The 22,536-nt window shown below is 38.1% G+C and overlaps 1 protein-coding gene across 1 annotated transcript in view; it reads right to left on the reverse strand.

The window, feature by feature from the left end:
* The window catches only part of LOC145770143 (uncharacterized), a 79,972-nt gene that overhangs the window by 46,139 nt on the left and 11,297 nt on the right, over positions 1 to 22,536 (reverse strand). The window contains exons 9-14 of the mRNA XM_082581729.1: positions 11,600 to 11,716; positions 11,428 to 11,523; positions 10,536 to 10,743; positions 7,312 to 7,511; positions 6,055 to 6,135; positions 5,620 to 5,827 (exon numbers count right to left, since the gene is read on the reverse strand). Of these exons, the coding sequence (XP_082437855.1) occupies positions 5,620 to 5,827; positions 6,055 to 6,135; positions 7,312 to 7,511; positions 10,536 to 10,743; positions 11,428 to 11,523; positions 11,600 to 11,716 (910 nt within the window). The remainder of the gene's footprint in view (positions 1 to 5,619; positions 5,828 to 6,054; positions 6,136 to 7,311; positions 7,512 to 10,535; positions 10,744 to 11,427; positions 11,524 to 11,599; positions 11,717 to 22,536) is intronic.

Raw genomic sequence — 22,536 nt, forward strand, 5'->3', positions numbered from 1 at the left:
TGACCTGAAAGTGACCGTTAACGGAAAAATTCTGCCGCCCTGCCCAGAACCAACATACCTTGGGGTTACACTTGACATGTCACTCACATACCGTTTACAGTCAGTACGCAAAAAGCTGACATATCGCGTCGCCCTGCTGAGACGTCTGGCAGGCACAACTTGGGGTGCAGGTGCTGACACCTTGTGCACTGTAACCCTGACTCTGGTTCACTCCATTGCTGAGTACTGCGCCCCTGCCTGGTGCCGCAGTGCCCACACCCGCCTCATCGACAGCCCAATCAACGACGCATTGCGAACTGTGACTGAAGACTGAATGCCTGCGCCCAACTTCAACAGAGTACTTACCACTCCTTGCAGGCATCTAACCTGCTGAGCTCCGCCGAAAGGGAGCCATCATACACCTGGCTTGCCGGGCGGGGGATCCTAACCACTTGCTCCATGCAAAACTCAACATCCCACCTCAGGAATCCCCTTGGCAACTAAAGTCAAGTTACATGAACTAAAGCAACTAAAGCACACCCCTTTGTGCCAGCTGCTGTTGAATTACTACATCCATTCAGCGATCATGCTATCAGCGCAGCACACTTCATGGAAGTTACTTGGAAAGCAGCGTGGTGCGCCACCGACACCAAACTACATGGTATTATACCCCACCCGGTGGTGCACCCCCTGGTATGGACCTGCTTCGGCCGACTTGTGTCAAGCTCAACAGAATCCAAACCGGAGTCGGTCGCTTCCATTCCAACATGCACAAGTGAGGTCTGGCTCCCTCATCGGCCTGCGAATGCGGCGCGGAGGAACAAACTGCTGACCATGTCGTTCTCGAATGTCCCATCTACAAGGCACCAAATGGAACGCATGGTATAGCAACGCTGGACGAAGTACACTCACCACATGCCCTGAAATTTGATCTAGTCTCAAACGAAAGAAGAAGACCGTCTCTATCAAATTGTCAGACAATCACGAAAGGGTAAACGACTATTCGATGCGGCACTTTTCGACGAGCCCATATTCGACGCGGAAACTATTGAATGCGGCAATTATTGGCCTATACAAAACTAGAGACTGTAACTTTTGACTTTGGTAAATTTTTAAAAAAAATCCAAGATTTTTACACTTTTTATGATTCATTTCCCTACTTTAATTTGCATCTATTGGCCCCATATTGGGAAAAACACATAAGGAAACTAATAGTTAATATAAAAGAAATATTACAATATTATATCAACTTTAAATAATGCGAAAAAAACTTTCAAATTTTAGGGATTTTTTGAAATATTATGAAATTTCAACTCAAAAAGTGGGAAGGTTCCTGTTGTCAAAAATCGCTGAAGTTTTTTGTGTGATGTTTTCTCAAACCTCCACAAGAAATATCTGCGAGAGAATGCTCAAATCCAAAATTACTACTTTTTCACCACCCTACTGCTCAGTGCTCATATACGTTGAAATGTTGAGGTGACTTATGACTTTTGGATTATTTTGCGATTAAAGCAATTGTAGCGTGAGTTTACACATTCATTTTTGGTAGAGTAATGAAAAACATGCATTGCAATGTTGTGATTAAATTTTTTTTTACATAATCTCAATTTGAATCTATATTTTTCATGCAAAATAATATAATAATGCAAAATAACATATAAACAGAATATGAAATACTTCAGAGGATGTGCTGAGAAATGCTTTATATCTTTCAATTTATAACCTTTATTCGCTCAAAATTTCAGCTCAATAGAGGTAAATAAAAGTTAGGAAAAGTCAAGAAATCTCGTAGTCGCAGCCTCAGTGGTTTTAGAGATACAACTGTTGATAAAAAAAAAAGTTGAATTGACAGCCCTCCCCCAACCTTTAAAGGGTTAAAGTACTAAACTTTGACATGTAAATATAACCAAATCCACTTAAAATCTAATTCGAAACTTTCACAGGCTTTTTGCTCTTTCGTGCAGTGAAGTGCAAGAATATTTTTATTATTTGCGTTCGAATATATCGACCGTCGATATGTAAAATCTACTCCAGGTCAAAGTTTCTGGAGTTGACAGGTTATTGTTTATAATAGGCCTAGCCTATGCAGCCTAGTTTCCCACCATAGAAATAGCCTTCAGACAGAAATTGGTTTTCCCCACAACAAATGTCAGCTTTTTCATAGAAAGATTTATCTGGAAGGTTTTTTAAAAACTACAGCCATTTGACCATGCTGTATGTTAGGGTGGGTCGATTTCTCCATTTATCATATAAATTTGAACATAGGTGCCACTTTACCTTCTAAACATTTCCTCAAAGTTTAAAATCGTTTTGTGCACAGCAACCCATTACCCCAATGAGCTTCTGTTTCTATAACAGGGTTGCCAGATTGGGTGAAAAGTTGCAGAAATTTTTGTCATTTTATCTCATTTTTTCGCCCAATCCGGCAATCCTGCGCAGTGAGTGAACTTCTAATAGTTGTGCGGTTTAGCACGCCACAAAAAAACTTTGTGAAACTGACTCTTTATCTTATTTATCCGATAATGATTCGAGTTTCATGGAGAGTGTCTTAACATGTAGTGCCTACAATATCATCTCAATCCCTTGTGTTGCAATGGAAGCCCATTAAAAGGTGGTTTCTGACGAAACAGTTGCTGTTATTGTCACTGCTACTTTGCAGGATGTGTTAGGAAAAGACTTCTCCACAGACATCATTATTGGACTCACGGAAAGTGAGACATAGCCGAGTCAAGAGGCGTACTGGATTGAAACCAACCCAACATGTCGTCAATAGTTTTATATCGATTTATTTCGATGGGAGAAAGGATGAATCATATGTCTTTGATGACTACCACCACAGAAGAAAAATAAAAAATACCATTACGTTTTTCTTACACAACCTGGTGACATCTACATCTCTCATGTCACAACACCAAGTGGTCGTTCAGTTGACACTTTAAAATGTATGATCGACGAGAATGTGAACATGGATGGAATTCGAACAACAGGGTGTGCCGGGACAGCAGTGAACACTGGGAATCGTAATGGAGTAATTGCTAGAATAGAAGATCATATCCATTATGTAATTCAGTGGAATATATGTTGGCCTATGCTGCCCATCAATGAGTTACCATTGCAGCATCTATTTGGATTATTTGGAAAGACATCTGGTCCAGAAACATTCATTGGTCAAATTGGCGATATTCTGTGGTCAAACCTTATAGCCTTGGAGATCGCATTGTTTGATAAAATTGAAACTCTTCATTTGCCAAAATTGGACAATTCAAAGATCTAAGCACAGACCAAATGTATCTTTTGGAAATCTGCCACGCAATCAGTTCTGGGGAATGCTTTGAAGCACTCTTACACAGAGATCCTGGGAAATATAGCCTAATCATTCACAGAAGCAAATCGAATGTGCCGCTATTATGTTAGTCAAACCCATCCATCAGAAGCTGTTAAGACATTGACACGATTCATTGCAACTGTATATGGGCCTGTATGGTTTGCACTAAGATGGCCACAGATATCAGCGATGCTCCAGCAGTACTTTTCCTTATGATACAACTCATTCGTGGACTTGAGCCAGTAGAAGTGCAGTCTGTCATCGATGAAGCAAAATTGTTATGCAGCTCACCCCGAAAACTTGCTATATGCCATGTTTCATGACAATAGACCTGCCATTCGTGAAGTAGCTGTTAAGCGAAATCTGAAAGCACGAAAGCTTTCATCTACAATAATATGAAGATGCCATCGCCCTGCTGATTAACTTAATCTTAATGAAAAGGATTATATTGACATGATCGACTGGACACGGATTGACGTCACTGAACCACCATTATTATCATCTAACTTAAGCACTAAGAGTGAGGATGAACTTTGGGATGCAATAAAGTCAGTCCCAGTAAAGTCGTCATACACACCACAATGATTCGTGTAGTCGCTGAGGTCAGCCTCAAAACTGTCGGAAAGGAGAAAAGGAATTTATGATTTATTCTATCTTAGATACAAGGAAGCATCGGCCTATATTTGAATCAAAGAAAGACTGTGTTGTTTAGTTTAACATCCTGGTGTGGTTTTAACTCATTACATTTCAATTGTGTTTTGTTTTCACTGTAGCCTATACCTATTGAACATAATTTTTTGTGAAGTAGAAAATTGTATTTTTCCATACCACCTGGGGTAAGTGGTTAGGAGCACACCATCACATTGAAATTTTAACACTTTATTTAGTATGGCAAGCCTCACCTAAATACCGATTTATGCGAGAATCCGACAATTTCATGTGAAAATCGACCCACCCTACTGTATGTTGTCACATAAAATCACTTTTCAGACACTGTGAAAAGTGTATTGACAAGGTCTCATATAGCTCATGCGCAGAAGTAGGCCCAATGTATGTAAATTTGTGATGGTTGCAACTATGGCTAGAAAGGTTAGTGATGTCAATCGCCTATTTGTAATTATGAAAAAAGTCAAACGTGTATCTTTGGATATAGGATCAAGCTATTCAAAAACCATGGCTGGCTGGGCTATGGATATGCCATCAAGCCAGTCAATATCCATAACTGGCTTATAGGGTCAATCATGCTGGTCTTCCACCGGTTAACCAAATTCCGTGGAGCCAAAGCCATCCATATTTGGCTTGTGGATAAAAAAATAATCCGGGGAATGCGGTATATACAGTTCATTCATGAATGTGGCCTGCAGTGCATTGTGAAGGGATAGAAAGAAAAACCTTCTGAAATTTTACTTCAAAGTATTGGCGCATTGTCTAGTTTCGTTTTGACAGAGGTTTGTCTACAACCACCTCACGTCTATCAACATCCACTAAGTCTTCAACAACTTTCCACTCAATATTGCCGTTGAAGCATCTTGACCAGCAGTTGTCAGCCTGAGGTTTGCAATCGGTTCTTGCAGTAGAAGCATAGTAACCAAAGGCAAGTCCGTGATTAAACTGACACCAGCAGATAAAATAAACAACAAGATAAAAATAATTGAGCCGAGAATCTCAGAATGGGGACTTTAATTTTAAAATCAGTTAAATTGCAAATCAATCTAAAAGCGACTTAAAAGCACTTATATCACGCTTTTGCGCATGCGCGTAGTCATGCGCAAAAATGACTACTTTACCGTGTTTTACAATGAAGCCAAGATCAGAAAAACTGTTTGCGTCTGTTTTGCAACATTTTTATTGTGTTTTACTACAGTAGCAAACAAAATTTAAAGTTTGAATGTCATAAACAAAAATTGACGTCCATACAATACAAGCGAAAAGTAAGGATATGATAGGGGGAGAGTGGGGGTTCAGATGGGAATTTCAAAATTGTTTACTAAATCTTAGAATATAGTATTGAATCCTAATATCAAGACTAAAGTTGCATTTGAAAAAAAGGTGATTAACTAACACGGTTTTGTGGCCGTGCTAACTACAGACATATAATAGCCTACTACATGATTTTCCATTCAGGCACATTTTAAACCTTTCAAGGTTTTGCCACCTTTTCCCGTTCATTAACGTGCTGGTAGGCCTATATGGACTATTGTAGTTAGTATCTGTTTCGTCTCGGACGCGTTAATGACGAAAAATAGAACCATTGAATGATTGAAAAAAAGAAACATCTTCCCCCTAGTTTATCATGATCTTAAAGCAGCATCTACCTGTATGACTTCCCGGCTGTCAATCCAGTGACCGGGTACGGATCACAAGATCTTAACTCATCGCTCGTGATATCCAGCCAATCACCATCGTCCACGTCACAATATTCTATGCGGTATCCACAAGCTTCTTCATCGTTTGGCGCTGCCCACGTCACAAAAACACACTCACCAGTTGATGACAGAGTAGCAGTGACGTTAGATGGTATGCCTGCAAAGATCCATGACGTAACAATATCACATCTGCTTCAATTAGAATACAACGTAACAGTTTGCAAAGTCGGTCTACGTTTCAAGTAGCTTACGATCTAGGCTACGCAGTGTACATTGGGTCTTAATACTTGCTCGGATGGAAGACATTCCATCATGACTATTCAGAAATGTCTAAATATTTCTGACAAAAACATTCTTAGAGAATATTCAGGAGAGTGTAATAACCTGGAACATCGCTCGCATCCTCCTCTTCCACAATGATCTCATCAGCTTCAGGAGGAAGAAGACTCTTTGGCTCCATCAACTCTTAGGATTACATACATTTTTATTGGTAATTACTGAAGTCAAAGTGTCAAATAAACATTCGCATAATACAACTACAATTTGAAACAATAATCAAACTTCCGATTAGTTACGACAAATTAAAAGATGCCAAATTAATTGCAAAATGCAACTTTAAACCTGTAATGACATCATGGGCTAGGCTAAATATGACCCCACCATTATATGTTAGGTCATGTCTTATAAACTTTGTGATTTTATTTTGTGCTATGCATGAGTGGCATGTTCACCATTGCCACTTTTTTCCATGTTGAATTTTTCGTACAAATGTTTATACTTTTGTTGAGGTCATATTGACCCCATAACCCCGAATTGGTTAACCTAATTGTTATTTCCGTATTGCACAATATTTATTATCAATTTAGTTCTTCTTTTCTAAAATAGCATCAAATGGCCAGAAGAGAAACAATGTCGCTCCTGGGAAATACTGAAGCACCTTGAAGATACACATCAAGGAAACGGAAGTTGAAGAAGAAGAAGACCTTGAAGAGGAATTGGATTTGTGCGAAAAGGTATCGAAGATTTATGCGTTACAAAAGCAAACAAGGAAGTAGATGCACATGACACAAAATCTGAAGACAAGTTGATTCTGCAGACGAGATTCTAAGTAATGATGATTAACTATGAAAAACCACACTCAGGATTGCTAGCAGAAGCGAAATATTGTAACAAGTATTCCTGATAAAAAAAAGATGTCATGAGCAAGACACACACTGCCAGGAGGTGTGTGATGAGTGTATGGTAGGCTTCACACACAAAAATACAGTAATGTGGAGGCTATCTAAAATAAATTATATTGAGAAGCTGCTTCACTATAGCGCATTGATCAGCAATAAACTAAGTTTAACAAGAACAACTAACTTTTTTCTTTCTATCAATTGTATTTCAGTGGGTTCAGACGCCAAGATTTATTTTAGTGAAAGGGTAGAGAAAGAAAGCCAATGTTGAACCAATCGATCTACTTTTGGCTTCACTGCATTTTCAAAGATGCGATCATAATGACCACATGGTGCCACTGCAGATTTAAAAGTGAAACTGTGGCAGCCGTTTATTGTAGATAGCTTTTTATTTGTTAAAAATATACTTCATGTGATACAAAAGGTCGGTTTGGCTGAAATAAGCAAATATGTTTCAACTAACCGACATTCAAACGAGGTGTTCCTGCGTCTCTCATTGCAACAGGCCCAATCGGAGCCGATGGAAAACTTCGCCCCCATTTGTTCAATGCCCTCACCCTGAAAAAGTAGACTTCTCCCTCGTCCAAGTTACAGACAGGGGTCTTTGTTAACTTTACCAGATTATGATTAACTGACTTCCATACGCTAGATGGCACCTGCAACCTGAAAAATAAGACACTGCATTTCAAAGCAAGCAACGCTGATTGAACGCTGATGTGCCAAACCATGCTTTTGTGATAGAGGAGACAAAGAGTTGTTTCAAAGTAAATCGTGATCGTGAGTGGAATCTGAGAAATCAATAATAAAATTTTATAATGGCATCACACAAAAATATGTCGGGTGCAGCATTATGTCCGCCCCATGGCTCAGTTAACGTCTGACTTTATGCAAGGAGAAACATCAAGCTCACTGTTTTGGCTCTGGAGGTGTACGCTTGAGCAACGCATTTTAGGGTAGCCACTTTAACGTCACAACTTTTGTAAGAGCTTGTAAGGCATGAACTAATCAAAACATGTTTAACCCTTAGAAGGTTGGGCTCCTGGAGTCTTGCCCAGTTTAGGGGGGCTGTTGATTCTTCTTATGCTTTAGGAGTGATATCTCTGTTATTTTTTAAGGCACGGTTTCAAAATTTGGGATTCACTTTGTAAAATTATTCACGCTGAGCATATCCAAAAATTAAAACTATGTGAATTTTAGAACTACTCATATACGTTGAAATGTTGAGGTGACTTATGACTTTTGGATTATTTTGCGATTGCGTAAGTTTACACATTATTTGTTGGTAGAGTAATGAAGAACATGCATTGCAATGTTGTGATTAATTTTTTTTACATAATCTCAATTTAAATCTATATTTTTCATGCAAAATAATATAATAATGCAAAATAACATATAAATAGAATATGAAATATTTCAGAGGATTTTCTGAAAAATGCCTTATATCTCTCAATTTATAACCTTTATTCGCTCAAAATTTCAGCTCAATCATCATCATCATCATCGGCCATGCCTGAATAAGGCGTCGGCTACCATGAGTCTCCACAACGATCGATTGTCCATAGTTCTAATTAGGTTTTCAAAATTTTGGTTTGTCCATGTTGTAAGATTTTTGAAGATTTCCAATCGTGGACGCCCTCGGTGCCTCTGACCAGGAAGTCGCCCCTTCATTGCCGAGTGTTCAATTCCACGTTTGCGGTAGACATGTCCGATAAATGTCATTTGCCTTTTTTTGATAGTTGTGATGAGGACGCCAAGGGTGCACCCAGAGTGTCTCCACACTTCTTCGTTAGTGATCTTATCCATCCAGTTAATTCCCATCATTCTTCGAATGAATCAAATTTAAGCACTGTTGATCTTCTTCTTTATCTTCGGGCACACAGTCCAGGATTCACAGCCATACAGCAGAACTGACCAAATGCACACATGTAAAATTCTTATTCTGGTGTTTAGAGAGATTGAGTTAGATTTCAGTATTTTGGCCATTTTGATGAACGCTTGTTTGGATTGTGCAATTCGTGATTTTACATCGCTCCAGCATCGACCATTCGAAGTGACTATAGAACCCAGATAGTTGAAACTATTTACTTGTGAGACTGTTGTATTCTGTATTTTGATTGTGCATACTGGAGTTATTTCCTTTGATGAGATAGTCATGCAGAAGGTTTTTGTTGCATTCAAATTAAGTTCAAGGTTTTCGCTTTGCATAATGACTATGTCGAGTAAGTTTTGTAAACTGGAGTTTGATGTGTCTGCGTATCTTATGTTGTTAAAGTGTTGTCCGCCTACAGCTCAATAAAGGTGAATAAAAGTTAGGAAAAGTCAAGAATTCTCGTAGTCGCAGCCTCAGTGGTTTTAGAGATACAACTGTTGATACAAAAAAGTTGAATTGACAGCCCCCCCAACCTTCAAAGGGTTAAGTGGCTACCGTCCAATTGTAACCCTTCTGGCACTCAGCCAGAGAGTTGATCAGTGCTTTGAACGTCGTTGGGTAATTACATAAAAAAGAGTTATGACAAGCGCAGGAATCGAACCCATGTCATCCAAATGTATTCCCTGCCCTAACCTTGTAGGACACGCTGGTTACAGCAGGACGTTCACTTAATTTATTTCCTATCAGAACTGTTTGCTTTTTTCTCTGTTCTACCTCTAACTTCCATTTACGCAAAGACGTCACAGACAACGCAGCTTCTGATTGTTTTATGCTTTACAGGCGTTTACAAAAGTTGTTAAAGTCAGCTGTCCTTAAGGAACCACTCTTCATTCAGCAGCCTCTACCGAATATAACAGTTCACAAATTACCACTCTTCAGCAGCAAGGGTTAGGGTTTCTATGAACCGTCAAACTGTCAATTTTGATGACCGAACTTACATCAGTGGTTCAAAGTCTATACTTATGCAAAGCTGCCAGAATTAAGCTTTCAAAGAAGCTTTGTCAACATTCTATAAATATCATTTGATAACAGCTTTAATACACATAGCACAACAAAAGTGTCCGTTCAAGATTATGTAATAACGTCTTGTGGTGAAGGGTCCACTGATTTGATTGTGTCCACAATCATAATCATAAGTAGTCGCGGTGTGCCGCAAATAAATTTTTTCTTGATTACTTCATCGCAAAAGTTAAGTTAATATATTTATGATATGTCTTTAACGCAAACTTGAACAATATAAAGAAAGATAATTCCATACTTGGTTTTACAAAATAGCCTAGTTTCAAGCATAGACTGATGAGCATGCTAATGCACTGATGGGCATGTTAATGTACTGTTGGGCATGTTAATGTACTGATGAGCATGCTAATGTACTGATGGGCATGTCATTGTACTGAAGAAGAAGAAGAAGAAGTTCTTTTATTTTGCATCATCAGCACATGCGAAAAAACAAAACAATACAAGATTACAATATGAGCTAGGTTGTTTGCTGATGACGATGGGAGTGACAGAAGGACCAAACTGGTCATCAACCTGATGAGTATGTTTATGTATTAATGGGCATGTTATTGTACTGATGAGCATGTTTATGTACTGATGGGCAATTGGGCACGTTAATGTACGTATGAGCATGTTAATGTACGTATGAGCATGTTAATGTACGTATGAGCATGTTAATGTACGTATGAGCATGTTAATCTCTTTTTGTTCGACACATGACCATGCTTATGATTGCAAACATACTGCAAGTGACTAACTTTTCAATGAGGTAACCAAGGATCGTTGAACCACCGAAATAGCCCGTGTATCCAGGTGGTTTCCATTCTAGAATCACTGAGTTGCAAGTCACACGAGTACAACTCATGCCCGTGGGAGAGGATGGAGGCCCGTTTGACCCCTTAACAGAAAGAAAGCATCTGGAAGTGGCGGCGCCGCATGAGTTGAAAGCTCGGCAGACATACTCCCCTGTAATCCAAATGCGATTTAAATGCAACACATGCTCAATGATGATATACATTAATTTGCTTCGTATCTCTATTCTCTATAGTACAAAAGAGTTGAACATGCATAAAAGAGATATTCATAAAATTTAATGGCCCAAGCGCACATTCCAATTTCATTTTTTTGGAAAATACGGATATAAGAAATAAAAAGGCCAAGAATACCAAGACATATCACATGGACCGATTATGTAAGAAAAGAATCTGACTTAAACATCTCAATAGTGGAAAATAATAAAACAGAACCGTCTCAGGAGATGCAGCTCCATGGCCAAACAACTTTGACTCCATTGCCGGTTTGTCTAGCTAGGATATGTCTTAATCTACAAGTCACGAGTTATGGAATTGAGTTAGTTTAAAGTCAAGAATTAGTTTATTGGAGACCCTGCATTCCATGAGATCGGTAAATTAATGTCCTGCTTACTAAATAAAAAAAACTAGTGGTAGTAAAATTTAAAACAGTTGACACTTTAAGAACCACACAGTAACTCTGGCGTTAGCGCTCCACCCGATGGGTTGTATGTCGTATATTACCAGCAGCAATATTCCGTCTACACACTTGAACTTTCCATCAACTAATTTGGTACAAAGCGATACAAGACTAAATGAACATTGCAGCCATTACTTTTCTGAACAACACTCAATTCACCTTCATCATCACAATAAGCGCGCAATATAGCTAGAGAAGCGAGCCTGCCGTCGAACTCCATGCGAATGTGGTTAACTCTATCATCGAGATTGCGTCCTTCAAACAACAATATTCGTTAATCCAACAAACGCGAAAGTTGAACAATGAAATTGATTGCCGTCACATCTCTCACCATTCAGCGTCCAAAATACGTCAGGCGGGGGTTTCCCGTCGACTTGACACGTCATGATGACGGCATCACCTTCGTTGATATTCTTGTTGAACAGTTTCGTCACAAATCTAGGATAATCTAATACAGGAAAGTTGCATTTTAGATCAGCGTCTCTTGGCGAGACTTCGTTGTGTTAATGGTCATGTTTGTAATATCAAATGATTTTCAGTATCAGATTGGTAATTTGTGGAATTCGGTTAGTCCGTAGCAAAGATGGAAATTTGTTTAACTGCTACTCTTATGAGTTGCGTTGATGCTTAAACCAAACTTACTCTTAAAGCTTCTTTGATTCTTGTCATAAAATGTTATTTTATTATAAAACCAACAAAACTTAAAAGGAATTAAAGAAAATCTCGAAAAGTTATAACAAGAAATCATGACTTTGATTACACATTGTTAAGCAAAAGGGTGGAATCCTTGGGTGGAAATCACTCGCGGCAAAAGTGAAAAGCGAAAAAAATGATGGATATTTCCACTTTTTATAGAGGGTGGATATTTCCAGTGGCTTATATATGAATGTGTGGTTAGATTTATTGTTACGGGGCGCTAACTGGACTAGATGATCGCGTATATTTTTTCGCTATCATCCTAATTGTGTCACAAGCTAACCAACAACTGCAAATTACAATGCAGTATTTTGATGGTTTTGATAATTTCATTTACTCTGTTTGTTTGTTTATACCAGGAGCTATTGAATCAACATAAATTGACTTAATATTTAAGGTAAAAAGTAAAACGAAAAAATGCAGAAACAGGGAATTTTTGAGATAAAAAGCGGTCCGCGTAATGGAGTAGAAATTTTCATCTTACAGAATAAGGTGAAAAATGTGACCATTATTAAGGGCGCAACGGATAAGGCGTTGGCTTTCCAACTATGCAAACCTGGTTCGACTCCCGGCTTAAGCTTATTGTTGAAAACATCGCTTACTTCTACCTACAGGGTGTAATAAATAGGGGGGGAGGGGCATAATTTCTGTTGGAAAGGCGCGGCCGAGAGAAAGGAACTGGCCACCCTACTCTCCTTAGTACCAAAGGCTTAGTACAATGAGAGCCTTATTTCTTCATACCTGACACTTGAATCACGTACTGAACCATTTTTGCCTTTATAAAGATTCAAAATTTAGATGGCCTGAGAGTAGATGATGCTAGGGTGGAAATTTCCACTTTAGATAAAGGGTAGAATTTTTGTGGTGGAATTATACAGTTATACACCCAATAAGTTTAGAGAATGAAAAACAGATACCACAGCTAGGGATGACAATTTATACACTTTGGGGTGGATTTTGCTGGGGGTAGATTTTTCCACCATTTATAGTGAAAAAATCCACTCTATGAAAGCACAGGGTGGAAAACAGAGACCATGGCATGGAAACGACTTTAAGTCAAAACCACAATATTGTCAAATGCGTAGTTGAAACCAACGAAGCTTAAAAGGCACCTGGGAGTGCTACACACCACTCAAAACGTGCAATGAAACCAGAAATATTTAAAGAAGGGGATACAAAGACTTTTATTACGTCTGACAATAGAAGGGCTTCGGTTTATTGTAAAATAATCTCTGTTTACCGTAAAATTACAATTGGCACCGAGAATAATTTAATAAACCTTGCATTGCGCTATTAGCATCTGACCTGGATACCACTCAATGCTTATAATTAGGCCTACCCAGTCAGAGGATAAAAGTTCAATCAATCAAAACTGTACTAGCTGCAACCAGGTAGAAATTTTTGTATTTAATCAAGATATATTTTATTAAGTTAGTCAGAAGGGCATAACGAACCTTAACATCTTTTCTTTCGCGCAATGCTCAGAGTTCAAGATGGATACCACTGCACCTTGCAAGTTAACAAAATCGCACAAAATGAATTACAACATCTATGCTAAAACATAAAGGTGTTTAAATAGCACGGAAGCATTGGTTCCCTTTGTCCTTTGTGGAACAATGACAGGAAAAGATTAAGTAGAATTTGAAATATTTACTCCGTTCAGTCCCATGCTATTTTTCGCTAAACAATCACTTTGTCTCCCAATAAATTAAAAAATTCATTTCTTTTTAGTTTTTTCCTTTAGGCAATATAAGTGACGTAGTACAACATCTTGCTTTTACCTCATTTAGAAGCAGATGTCTTGCTCTACAGCTAAAATGGTTCATTTTGTATCGTCAGAATTTCATAATTTGATTAAGAAGGAGAAAGATTAAACTTTAAGATTAAACTTTTATAACGCTGAAGATGAAGACAGTTTAGTTTTCGAAACGTTTGTTTGCTGAGCATGAGTTTGGTATCTACATTTTGGGATCTTTATTTTTTGATTTGATTAAGAAGGGTTTTTAAAAATAATTTTTTAAAGTATATTTTTTCTAAAAAAGTTTTAAAACTACGAACGTTACAATTAAAGTTTTCAAAGAAAAAATAAAACAGAAAAAGAGTGAATTTATTTTGTCAAGTAATGCCAAATGAAGCAGTTATCCAAAAAACTATAAATTCTGGTCTACCTGTAATAGCATTTGCACAAATAAAATTTTTTTTTCAAAGTTAGCATTGTTAAAAACACCGTTTTAGATGTAGCCTATGCCCTCTACTTCAAGCATAGCCGTACGAGACCAAACCATTTTGGGGGGGCAGAATTAAATTTGCCCAAATCTGCACCCTTTTATACAAATTGCCCAAATATAATGCATGCGGTGCATGATAACAGTGAAAAACTAACATAACAAGATCACCAGCTAGCTAGAATTTCTTACCAAAGTAATCAAGATAAAACAACTGAATTCATGTTTGAAGATACCTTGCTCGATGTTTCTGCACTTTGGCATGGTATAGGAGTAACAAATATTGTTTTACACCCCACAAATAAAAAAACGACCCCACTTAAATATTCTGTATAGAAAGTATTTGTATCTTTGTTGACTTATATAAATTTAATGTTACTATCCTCACTGTGTATCCTCTTCAGGTGTTATTTTTTGTAATCAGAGTAAAACCTTTTTTTGCACACTGTACATTCTACCTTATGTCTGTACGATCTTTTTCTAGAATCCATTGCTTATCTTAAAAATAACTTATCTGTGTTAAAACATCTCATTGAGTATGCATTCAAGTGCTTTAATTAATTCTCCATTGTAAGCTATAATATATATGCCAATGAGGTAATATCAAAATTAAGATAGGCATGCACATCCAGATATAATGTTTTAGGTATGTTGCTCTCATAGTCAAATTTCTGCAGTATTGCAGGCGCTTGCTAACTGCTGACATCAAAACCAAGGGCTATACATCTGCAGTAAACCATAGTACGGTAGACATAACCAATGCATGCCATCGTGCAGCAGTAACTGTTGAATGCTTGAGCTAAAAACTATAAAAATATGCTTCTACATCATCACAAGAAACACTTTCTATGCATGCAGCTTGCCAAGTGTTTTTTGCAACCAGAAAGAGCAGGTCAAGTTAACGCAAACAACTGGATCTGTCTCCACAGAACAAAAGTCAAGATTCAAGATATTAATGAAAAATGTGAAGCTGCCATGTTTCACACAAGATCTTGCAAAGCAAATATTTTGCCAGCTTGCATGGCAGGTTTGAGTTTGGAAAGCTTTGAAATAAATGAATATATTATGATTGGTTTGAGATTATATATTTCAGCAGTAGCATTTTAAATGTTGGTGAAATTAACATGACACAGTTGCATAAACAAACTAAATATTTTATTATTATTTTGGGGCGCAACTGCATCATTTTAATTTGGGTAGTTTTATAAAAGCGACCAAACAAAGCTAATAAGCAACACCACAACATTACATCAGGTATAACATTTTTTTGTTAAATGTTGTGGTGTTGTTAGCTATGTCCGTTTATGGTTGGAAAAGTACTGTAACCTCTTCACCCGAATTGTTTTATAAAAGTATTCACCAGATTTATATAAATCCATATTTTGTAGTTGCCCAAATCAAGATGATGCATTTATGGATATTATGAAAAAATTAAAGACTTTGTAAATTTTGATGCCGAGGCAACTGCATCATGCCAATTTGGGCAGTTTTATAAATAGATTATGATCAGATAATTTCATATTTTTTTGTTGCTCAAATCTAAACGATTCAGTTATGTAAATGGAAAAATTAATGAATTTGTTCATTTTGGGGAAACTGCCTCACGCTAATTTGGGCAGTTGCATAAACAGACTAATAAGTTTAATCAGAAAATTTCATGTTTTCAGCTGCCCAAATTAACGCGATGCATTTGTGAAAATTAATAAAATTAACTACATAGCAACTTTTGCTTTTGATTTGGGCAGTTTCATAGAAGTATTAGAGACATATTTTGGTGGCTGCCCAAATTGGCATGATGCTGTTGGTTAAATGCATTTCGTACTACAGATTGATCACCATGCAATACAATACATCAATACGAGTGTGCCAAATGAAAATTTTGCGGCATATTTCTTGTGCAAATAAGAGACTGTACTTAGTTTGATAGGTAAAATATATTAATTTATAGTTTTTCTTAATTCATGCATTTTTGTAGCTTATCATATAGCAACTTTTGCCCTAATAATTGCAAGATTTTTCCCGAATTTGCGACGTTTTGAAACAACAGAGGGGCAGCTGCCCCCCTGGCTCGTACGCCTATGACTTCAAAGGTGTCCAAAGTCAGATCCACGGGCCAAGTACAGTCTGCAATGCGTTTGTATATAGTCCACGCCTGTTGTTGCTTTTTGCGTCATTTTTGGCCTACCATAAATAACACACCATAATTATTATCAATTATTCTTGCATTGTTTTAAACGTATTGGCAATGAAAAGTTTACATTTGTACAACTCAAGTTGTGTGTGTGAGTAAACGCCAACGCAGGCCTGTTAAAAGGCTACGTTGTGTCGGTACCAATGCCACTTCCAATCCAAAAGAAGACACTGCTAAACAGTTGCATTATAACAAATTATATGCAACATTTTCGTTAAGTTTTCGTATCCCTGGAAAGGTTTTGGGTCCTTAAATTTATTTCGGACCCATATACAAAAGTATCCCCTGAACCCTCCTATCAACGCCACTGCGTCATCGTACTCGGTTATCAACTTAAAAAGAACCAAAAATGTGTCAGTTAAATGATCCTTTTAGGGGTCGGGTTATGTAAAAAGCTCCGGATGATCACACACTGTGAAAACATCAACCAACAATCGGTATGAAACGTTTGGCAACGTTTCTGCAACGTTAGTAACCTAAAAATACCATAATTATCATGATCATTTTCGTAAGTTGTATTTTATTTTATGTACAACAATGTATTTTAAACGTAAACTTCAAGTTGGTGCATTGCATTTTAAAAGTCAATACAAACTTCCCTTTAGATGATGACACAACTTATCTGTGGATGGTGAGACAAGTGGTTGCTATTCGATTTTACAAAAACACACCAAAGTAAACGATTTACAACATCGATTGTGATCAGTGTCGATGTCCAAGATATCAACATTTCAGTCTTGTTCGAAAGAGATTTGTTTGTGACGAAACAAGTACGTCTGGTGTAAATGCAACTACACTGTTAATCAAAAGGGTGGAAACCTTGGGGTGGAAATTTCCATGGGTGGAAACCTCTCGCGGCAAGGGTGGAAAGCGAAAAGAATGGTGGATATTTCCACCGTTTAGTATTCAATCCACCCTAAACTGTGGAAATACACACGCTGTTAACAACGAGGGTGGATAGGCTGAGTTGGAAATTATTGAGGGTGGTTATTTCTCGCGGCAAGGGTGGAATGAAGGAAAGGGTGGATTGTTCCACCCATCTGAAATTTGTTCACATCACAAAATAGAGACAATTAACGTATAGCATCAGTAGCTTTGCGGTAATCATTCTTTTTTTAATTTAAATTAAATTTTAATGCAACGTTATATGATTTCCTGCGAATATGAATAATTTGGAATAATTTTTTTTGCAAATTAAGCTTGATAGAGTTCCTATTTCTACTAGCGTTCAGCGTTCCTAGCAATTGAATTTGAACCACGAATCTATCGGAAAATATTCTAACTTATTTTTCATGTATAGGGTACGATCATATTTTGTCGGTGGTTCAGGTTTTTGACGATGCTGACTGCACGTTTGGCTCACCATAGGAAACAACAAACACAGTGATGCAAAACAATATAAGGATTCTGAATTTATGTAAATATCGAATGACTAACTTTGAACTTACAGAATCAAGACCAAAACAAATATTGATTGCCAAAGCCTATTGCTCACTATCCCTATGGAAAACCATGTTCTGCTGACACATAAAGTGTTCCGTGGCTCAAAGAAGGTTGAAAAACACTTGTGCAAGGAACACTTTTCACGCAACCTGGCGGATTGGGAGGTAGAAATACAACGAAAAAATACAGCAACACGGAATTTTTGCGATAAACAAACGGTCTGAATTATAGAGTGGACATTTCCACTTCAAGCAAAAGGAATAAGGTAAAAATAGGACCATCCTAAAGGGTGGAGCACCGGTGGCTCAGTGGTTATCGTCTTCGGCTCTGGTGCTGGTAGCCCTGGGTTCGATTCCAGGTCGGGTCATACCAAAGACTTCAAAAATGGTACCGATTGTGTTCTTTCTTGCATAAGGCAGTGAGGATAAATCGGGTAATAATCTAGTGACATATCATCCTCTTCCAATCTGCCTTGAGCCAGCATGGAAGCAGTACGGCTCATAAAATCACATGGAACCCTGTCAAGTAACCCATGTTGATGCGCAATCTGCTGCAAGCGGAGATAGGAGAATGATTATTAAAGGGTGGAAATTTAGACAGCCTGAGAGTGGATGCTGCTGAGGTGGAAATTTCCACCTCAGATGAAGGGTGGAATTTTGCAGCTTTTGTGATGGAAATATCCACCCTATAAGTGTATAGGGTGGGTGGAAGTTTCCACAGTTTAGGGTGGATTTTGTTGGGGGTGGAAATCTCCACCATTGGTCAAGGTTGGAAATATCCACCATTTTTGGTGGAACGATCCACCCTACAAACGCATAGGGTGGAAAACAGAGACCACCCCTAGGGGTGGAAATTTATACACCTTTCACTTAACAGTGTAGGCATGGCTACCTGGAAACACGACCTGCTTTGTCTAGGCATGGCTACCTAGAGATACGTCCTGCTTTGTCTAGGCATGGCTACCTAGAGATACGGCCTGCTATGTCTAGGCATGGCTACCTAGAGATACGGCCTGCTATGTCTAGGCATGGCTACCTAGAGATACGACCTGCTTTGTCTAGGCATGGCTACCTAGAGATACGGCTTGCTTTGTCTAGGCATGGCTTCCTAGAGATACGGCTTGCTATGTCTAGGCATGGCTACCTAGAGATACGGCCTGCTATGTCTAGGCATGGCTACCTAGAGATACGGCCTGCTATGTCTAGGCATGGCTACCTAGAGATACGGCCTGCTATGTCTAGGCATGGCTACCTAGAGATACGACCTGCTTTGTCTAGGCATGGCTACCTAGAGATACGGCTTGCTTTGTCTAGGCATGGCTTCCTAGAGATACGGCTTGCTATGTCTAGGCATGGCTACCTAGAGATACGACCTGCTATGTCTAGGCATGGCTACCTAGAGATACGACCTGCTATGTCTAGGCATGGCTACCTAGAGATACGGCCTGCTATGTCTAGGCATGGCTACCTAGAGATACGACCTGCTATGTCTAGGCATGGCTTCCTAGAGATACGGCTTGCTTTGTCTAGGCATGGCTACCTAGAGATACGGCCTGCTTAGTCACATTTTTACAGAAGTGTTTCTATTTTGTCAACATTTGATGACTGACTGAATAAAGAAATAAAACAGAGTAACCTTAGCGGGTCTAACATACTTTATTACACACAAAAATATAACATAATTAAAATAAACTCAAAGGTTTTGACCTTTTCAAAAGTTTCGTATTTTAATTATGTTATATTTTTTGTGTGTAATAAAGTAAGTTAAACCTGCTAAGATTACTCTGTTGTATTTCTCTATCGTTCGACAAAGCAAACTCTCTATCAAAGCTTTGTCTGAATAAACTTTTCTAAAAAATATATTTTAACGTTTTCTTTTTTTCCTCAGGTGACACAACTTTTACATCATCAGACGACAATTTGATTGCAAAAATTTAACAGTAGCAGTAGCGGTAATTAAAACCTGTAAAATATGACAAATCAGGCTGCATCTCAAGGTGGCCATGAATCAAATAAGCTTGGTGAGCGCCACGCAACAATTACATCTCTGATACCTTCCATTGGGACTGACAGTTCTGACATTTCCTGTTTACTCCAAGCAACATAACATTCAAATATTCATTTACTAACATGGCAGCCATTGTGCAAACACCTGTGATATATTTAAGAGGTCGGGTAATGTTGATGATGAACTGAGGTAAGGCGCGACACATTTAAAAAGCATCATCATCGAACAACAAGTTTATTATCTCATCAAGTTTGTCGAAGTTATAAAAACACGAAGTTAGAACTCACCCAGCAAAGACACAAACTTAATTAAACATATCCTCACCGTACATGGGAGCAACTCATTCAATGAAATCGTACGGTTGTTTTGTATTGTCTTTCTTGCTTGCATTTTTCCGGTTTCTAATTGAACCTAGTTTAATTTTTAAATGCGGTTTTAATTAGGATCAACTTGCGTCAACACAACAATTTTTTTGTTGATTTCTGAATAAATTCGCCTCATCGCAAGTAAAATGACCAAATAAAATTTTGATTACTAGCAAGTTACGATAATTTCTAAAAGATTCCTTGAATCAAAACCAAATTTTAAATGACAAAGCCGGTTGTGTGTTGAAATTTAATTTATATTTGCCAAAGAATAAAAGAATTAAGAATATTAACCGCAACGAAAAGAGACTTGTTCCTAAATCGAAAGCATTGTGACATGACAAACTAGTTGACGATGCAAAATGCGACTTTATGGACAAATTTTATTGTTTGAAAAGCGTGTTTACATATATGAAATCATATCATGCTTTGAAGGTTGTACGACGGCGCAAGTAGCGTACTTGGTGGATAACACTGTCAGTTGTATTGACCGATAAAAGGCTGATTTTCTTTCAAAGAGGCTCCCTTTATTCGGCTCATAATCGCAAACCTTTGTTTTGAAAGAAAATCATTTTCACATCAAGCTACCACCGCACAAAAAGAAATAGAATTTCTGATGATTCAGTGAAGCATTGTTTGAACATTCATCTTCCAGTCAAGCTGCTTCCAAACGCTGTTTTTATTATTGTTTGGAACCTTATCCGCAAACTAATGTTTGTAATGTAACAATTTCAACTATTTTGATCCATACTTGAACCTTTCAAAGTGTTTAGCAGTATGAGGAAACACTTCTGGTATGAAAAAAACCGCCTCATGTATGAGAAATCACCTCATGTATGAGGAATCACCTCTACTATGTGGAATTACTTCTAGTATGAGGAATCACCTCTCGAATGAGGAATCACCTCTGGTATGAGGAATCACCTCTTACATGAGGAATGACCTCTAACATGAGGAATCACCTCTGGTGTGAGGAATCCATTCTAACATTAGGAATAACCTCTAACATGAGGAATCACCTTTAACATGAGGAATCACCTTTAACATAAGGAATCATCTCTAACATGAGGAATCACCTCTAACATGAGGAATCACCTCTGGTGTGAGGAATAACCTCTAACATGAGGAATCACCTCTCGAATGAAGAATCACCTCTGCTATGAGGAATCACCTCTAACATGAGGAATCACCTCTGGTATGAGGAATCACCTCTAACATGAGAAATCACCTCTAACATGAAGAATCACCTCTGGTATGAGGAATCACCACTAACATGAGGAATCACCTAAACACTTAAATTAAGGTTTTAACGAATAAATGTTTCACAACAAACCCAAATGAACAAATTTGTTTCATAGAGAACAATTTTTCTTGGTATCACTTAGCACACACATAATCTCATTCATCGTCTGAGCCTTTCGAAGCAAGTTGCAAGGCGTTCGATGATCTATTTGGATGAGACATTTCTTTAACGGCATTGGTTTCACTGTCAGCGTTGTCAGCATCAACTGCTGACGAAAGATCATTAACTGATGTAGAAAGTGCGTTACTCGGGTCTTGTGTTTCTTCTTTGCTTGAAAGAATGAAACTTTTTCCTTCACTCAAGCCATTTTCTTCACTTTCCAGGCTTTTGTTAATTGACTGGTCAACTGCGAAGTCATTTGAACTAGTCTCTTCTTTCAATTGTTCATCGACGAAAGATTCACCTACATTTGCCCTGCTGTTTCCCAACTGCCGGTTCAACAACCTAATCGGTTCAATGGTGCTTTCTTGAAGGGAGAACCGTTTTGCCTCCTGCACATGATGGGTCCCAGGAATTTGAAATTCCAATACAGTCTCATACTTTCCTTCTCCAACCTCTGCACCTATGCCGCTATACACGATGCTAGCTGGGGCAATCTTCAAATGAGTCTTATGTCCTTGCTTGCTGGTAAGATCTGAACATTTTCTTTCTGCAATGTAAAAATAAGTAATAACGTGTAACTCTTATGCTTAAAAGTCAGGCACCATCAAAGAATTGTGAAACATTGAAACAAACGTGTTACCTTCTTGTGAAGCAGAGCAATGTCATAATGGCAATGAAATGAGTAGAAAGATATCATGCTTTAGGTCGCTAGTGAATGATGACGTTGATCAAACTCTGGAGAGATATGCTTTCTAATATGTTCTAATGAAAGTAAATTGAGATGGATGGATGGTCATTTATTTTCGTTTGGATGCGAAACAAAACGTACGTAAAAAAAAACAACACAAACAACAAAAACGTACAATGTGCATCCAATGAGAGAGTGCGAAACCCTCTAACCTTAACATGGCGTAGAGGTCATCGAGTCTGCACTCT

The sequence above is a fragment of the Aplidium turbinatum genome, chromosome 5 (assembly GCF_918807975.1).
Source record: "Aplidium turbinatum chromosome 5, kaAplTurb1.1, whole genome shotgun sequence".
NCBI lineage: Eukaryota > Metazoa > Chordata > Ascidiacea > Aplousobranchia > Polyclinidae > Aplidium > Aplidium turbinatum.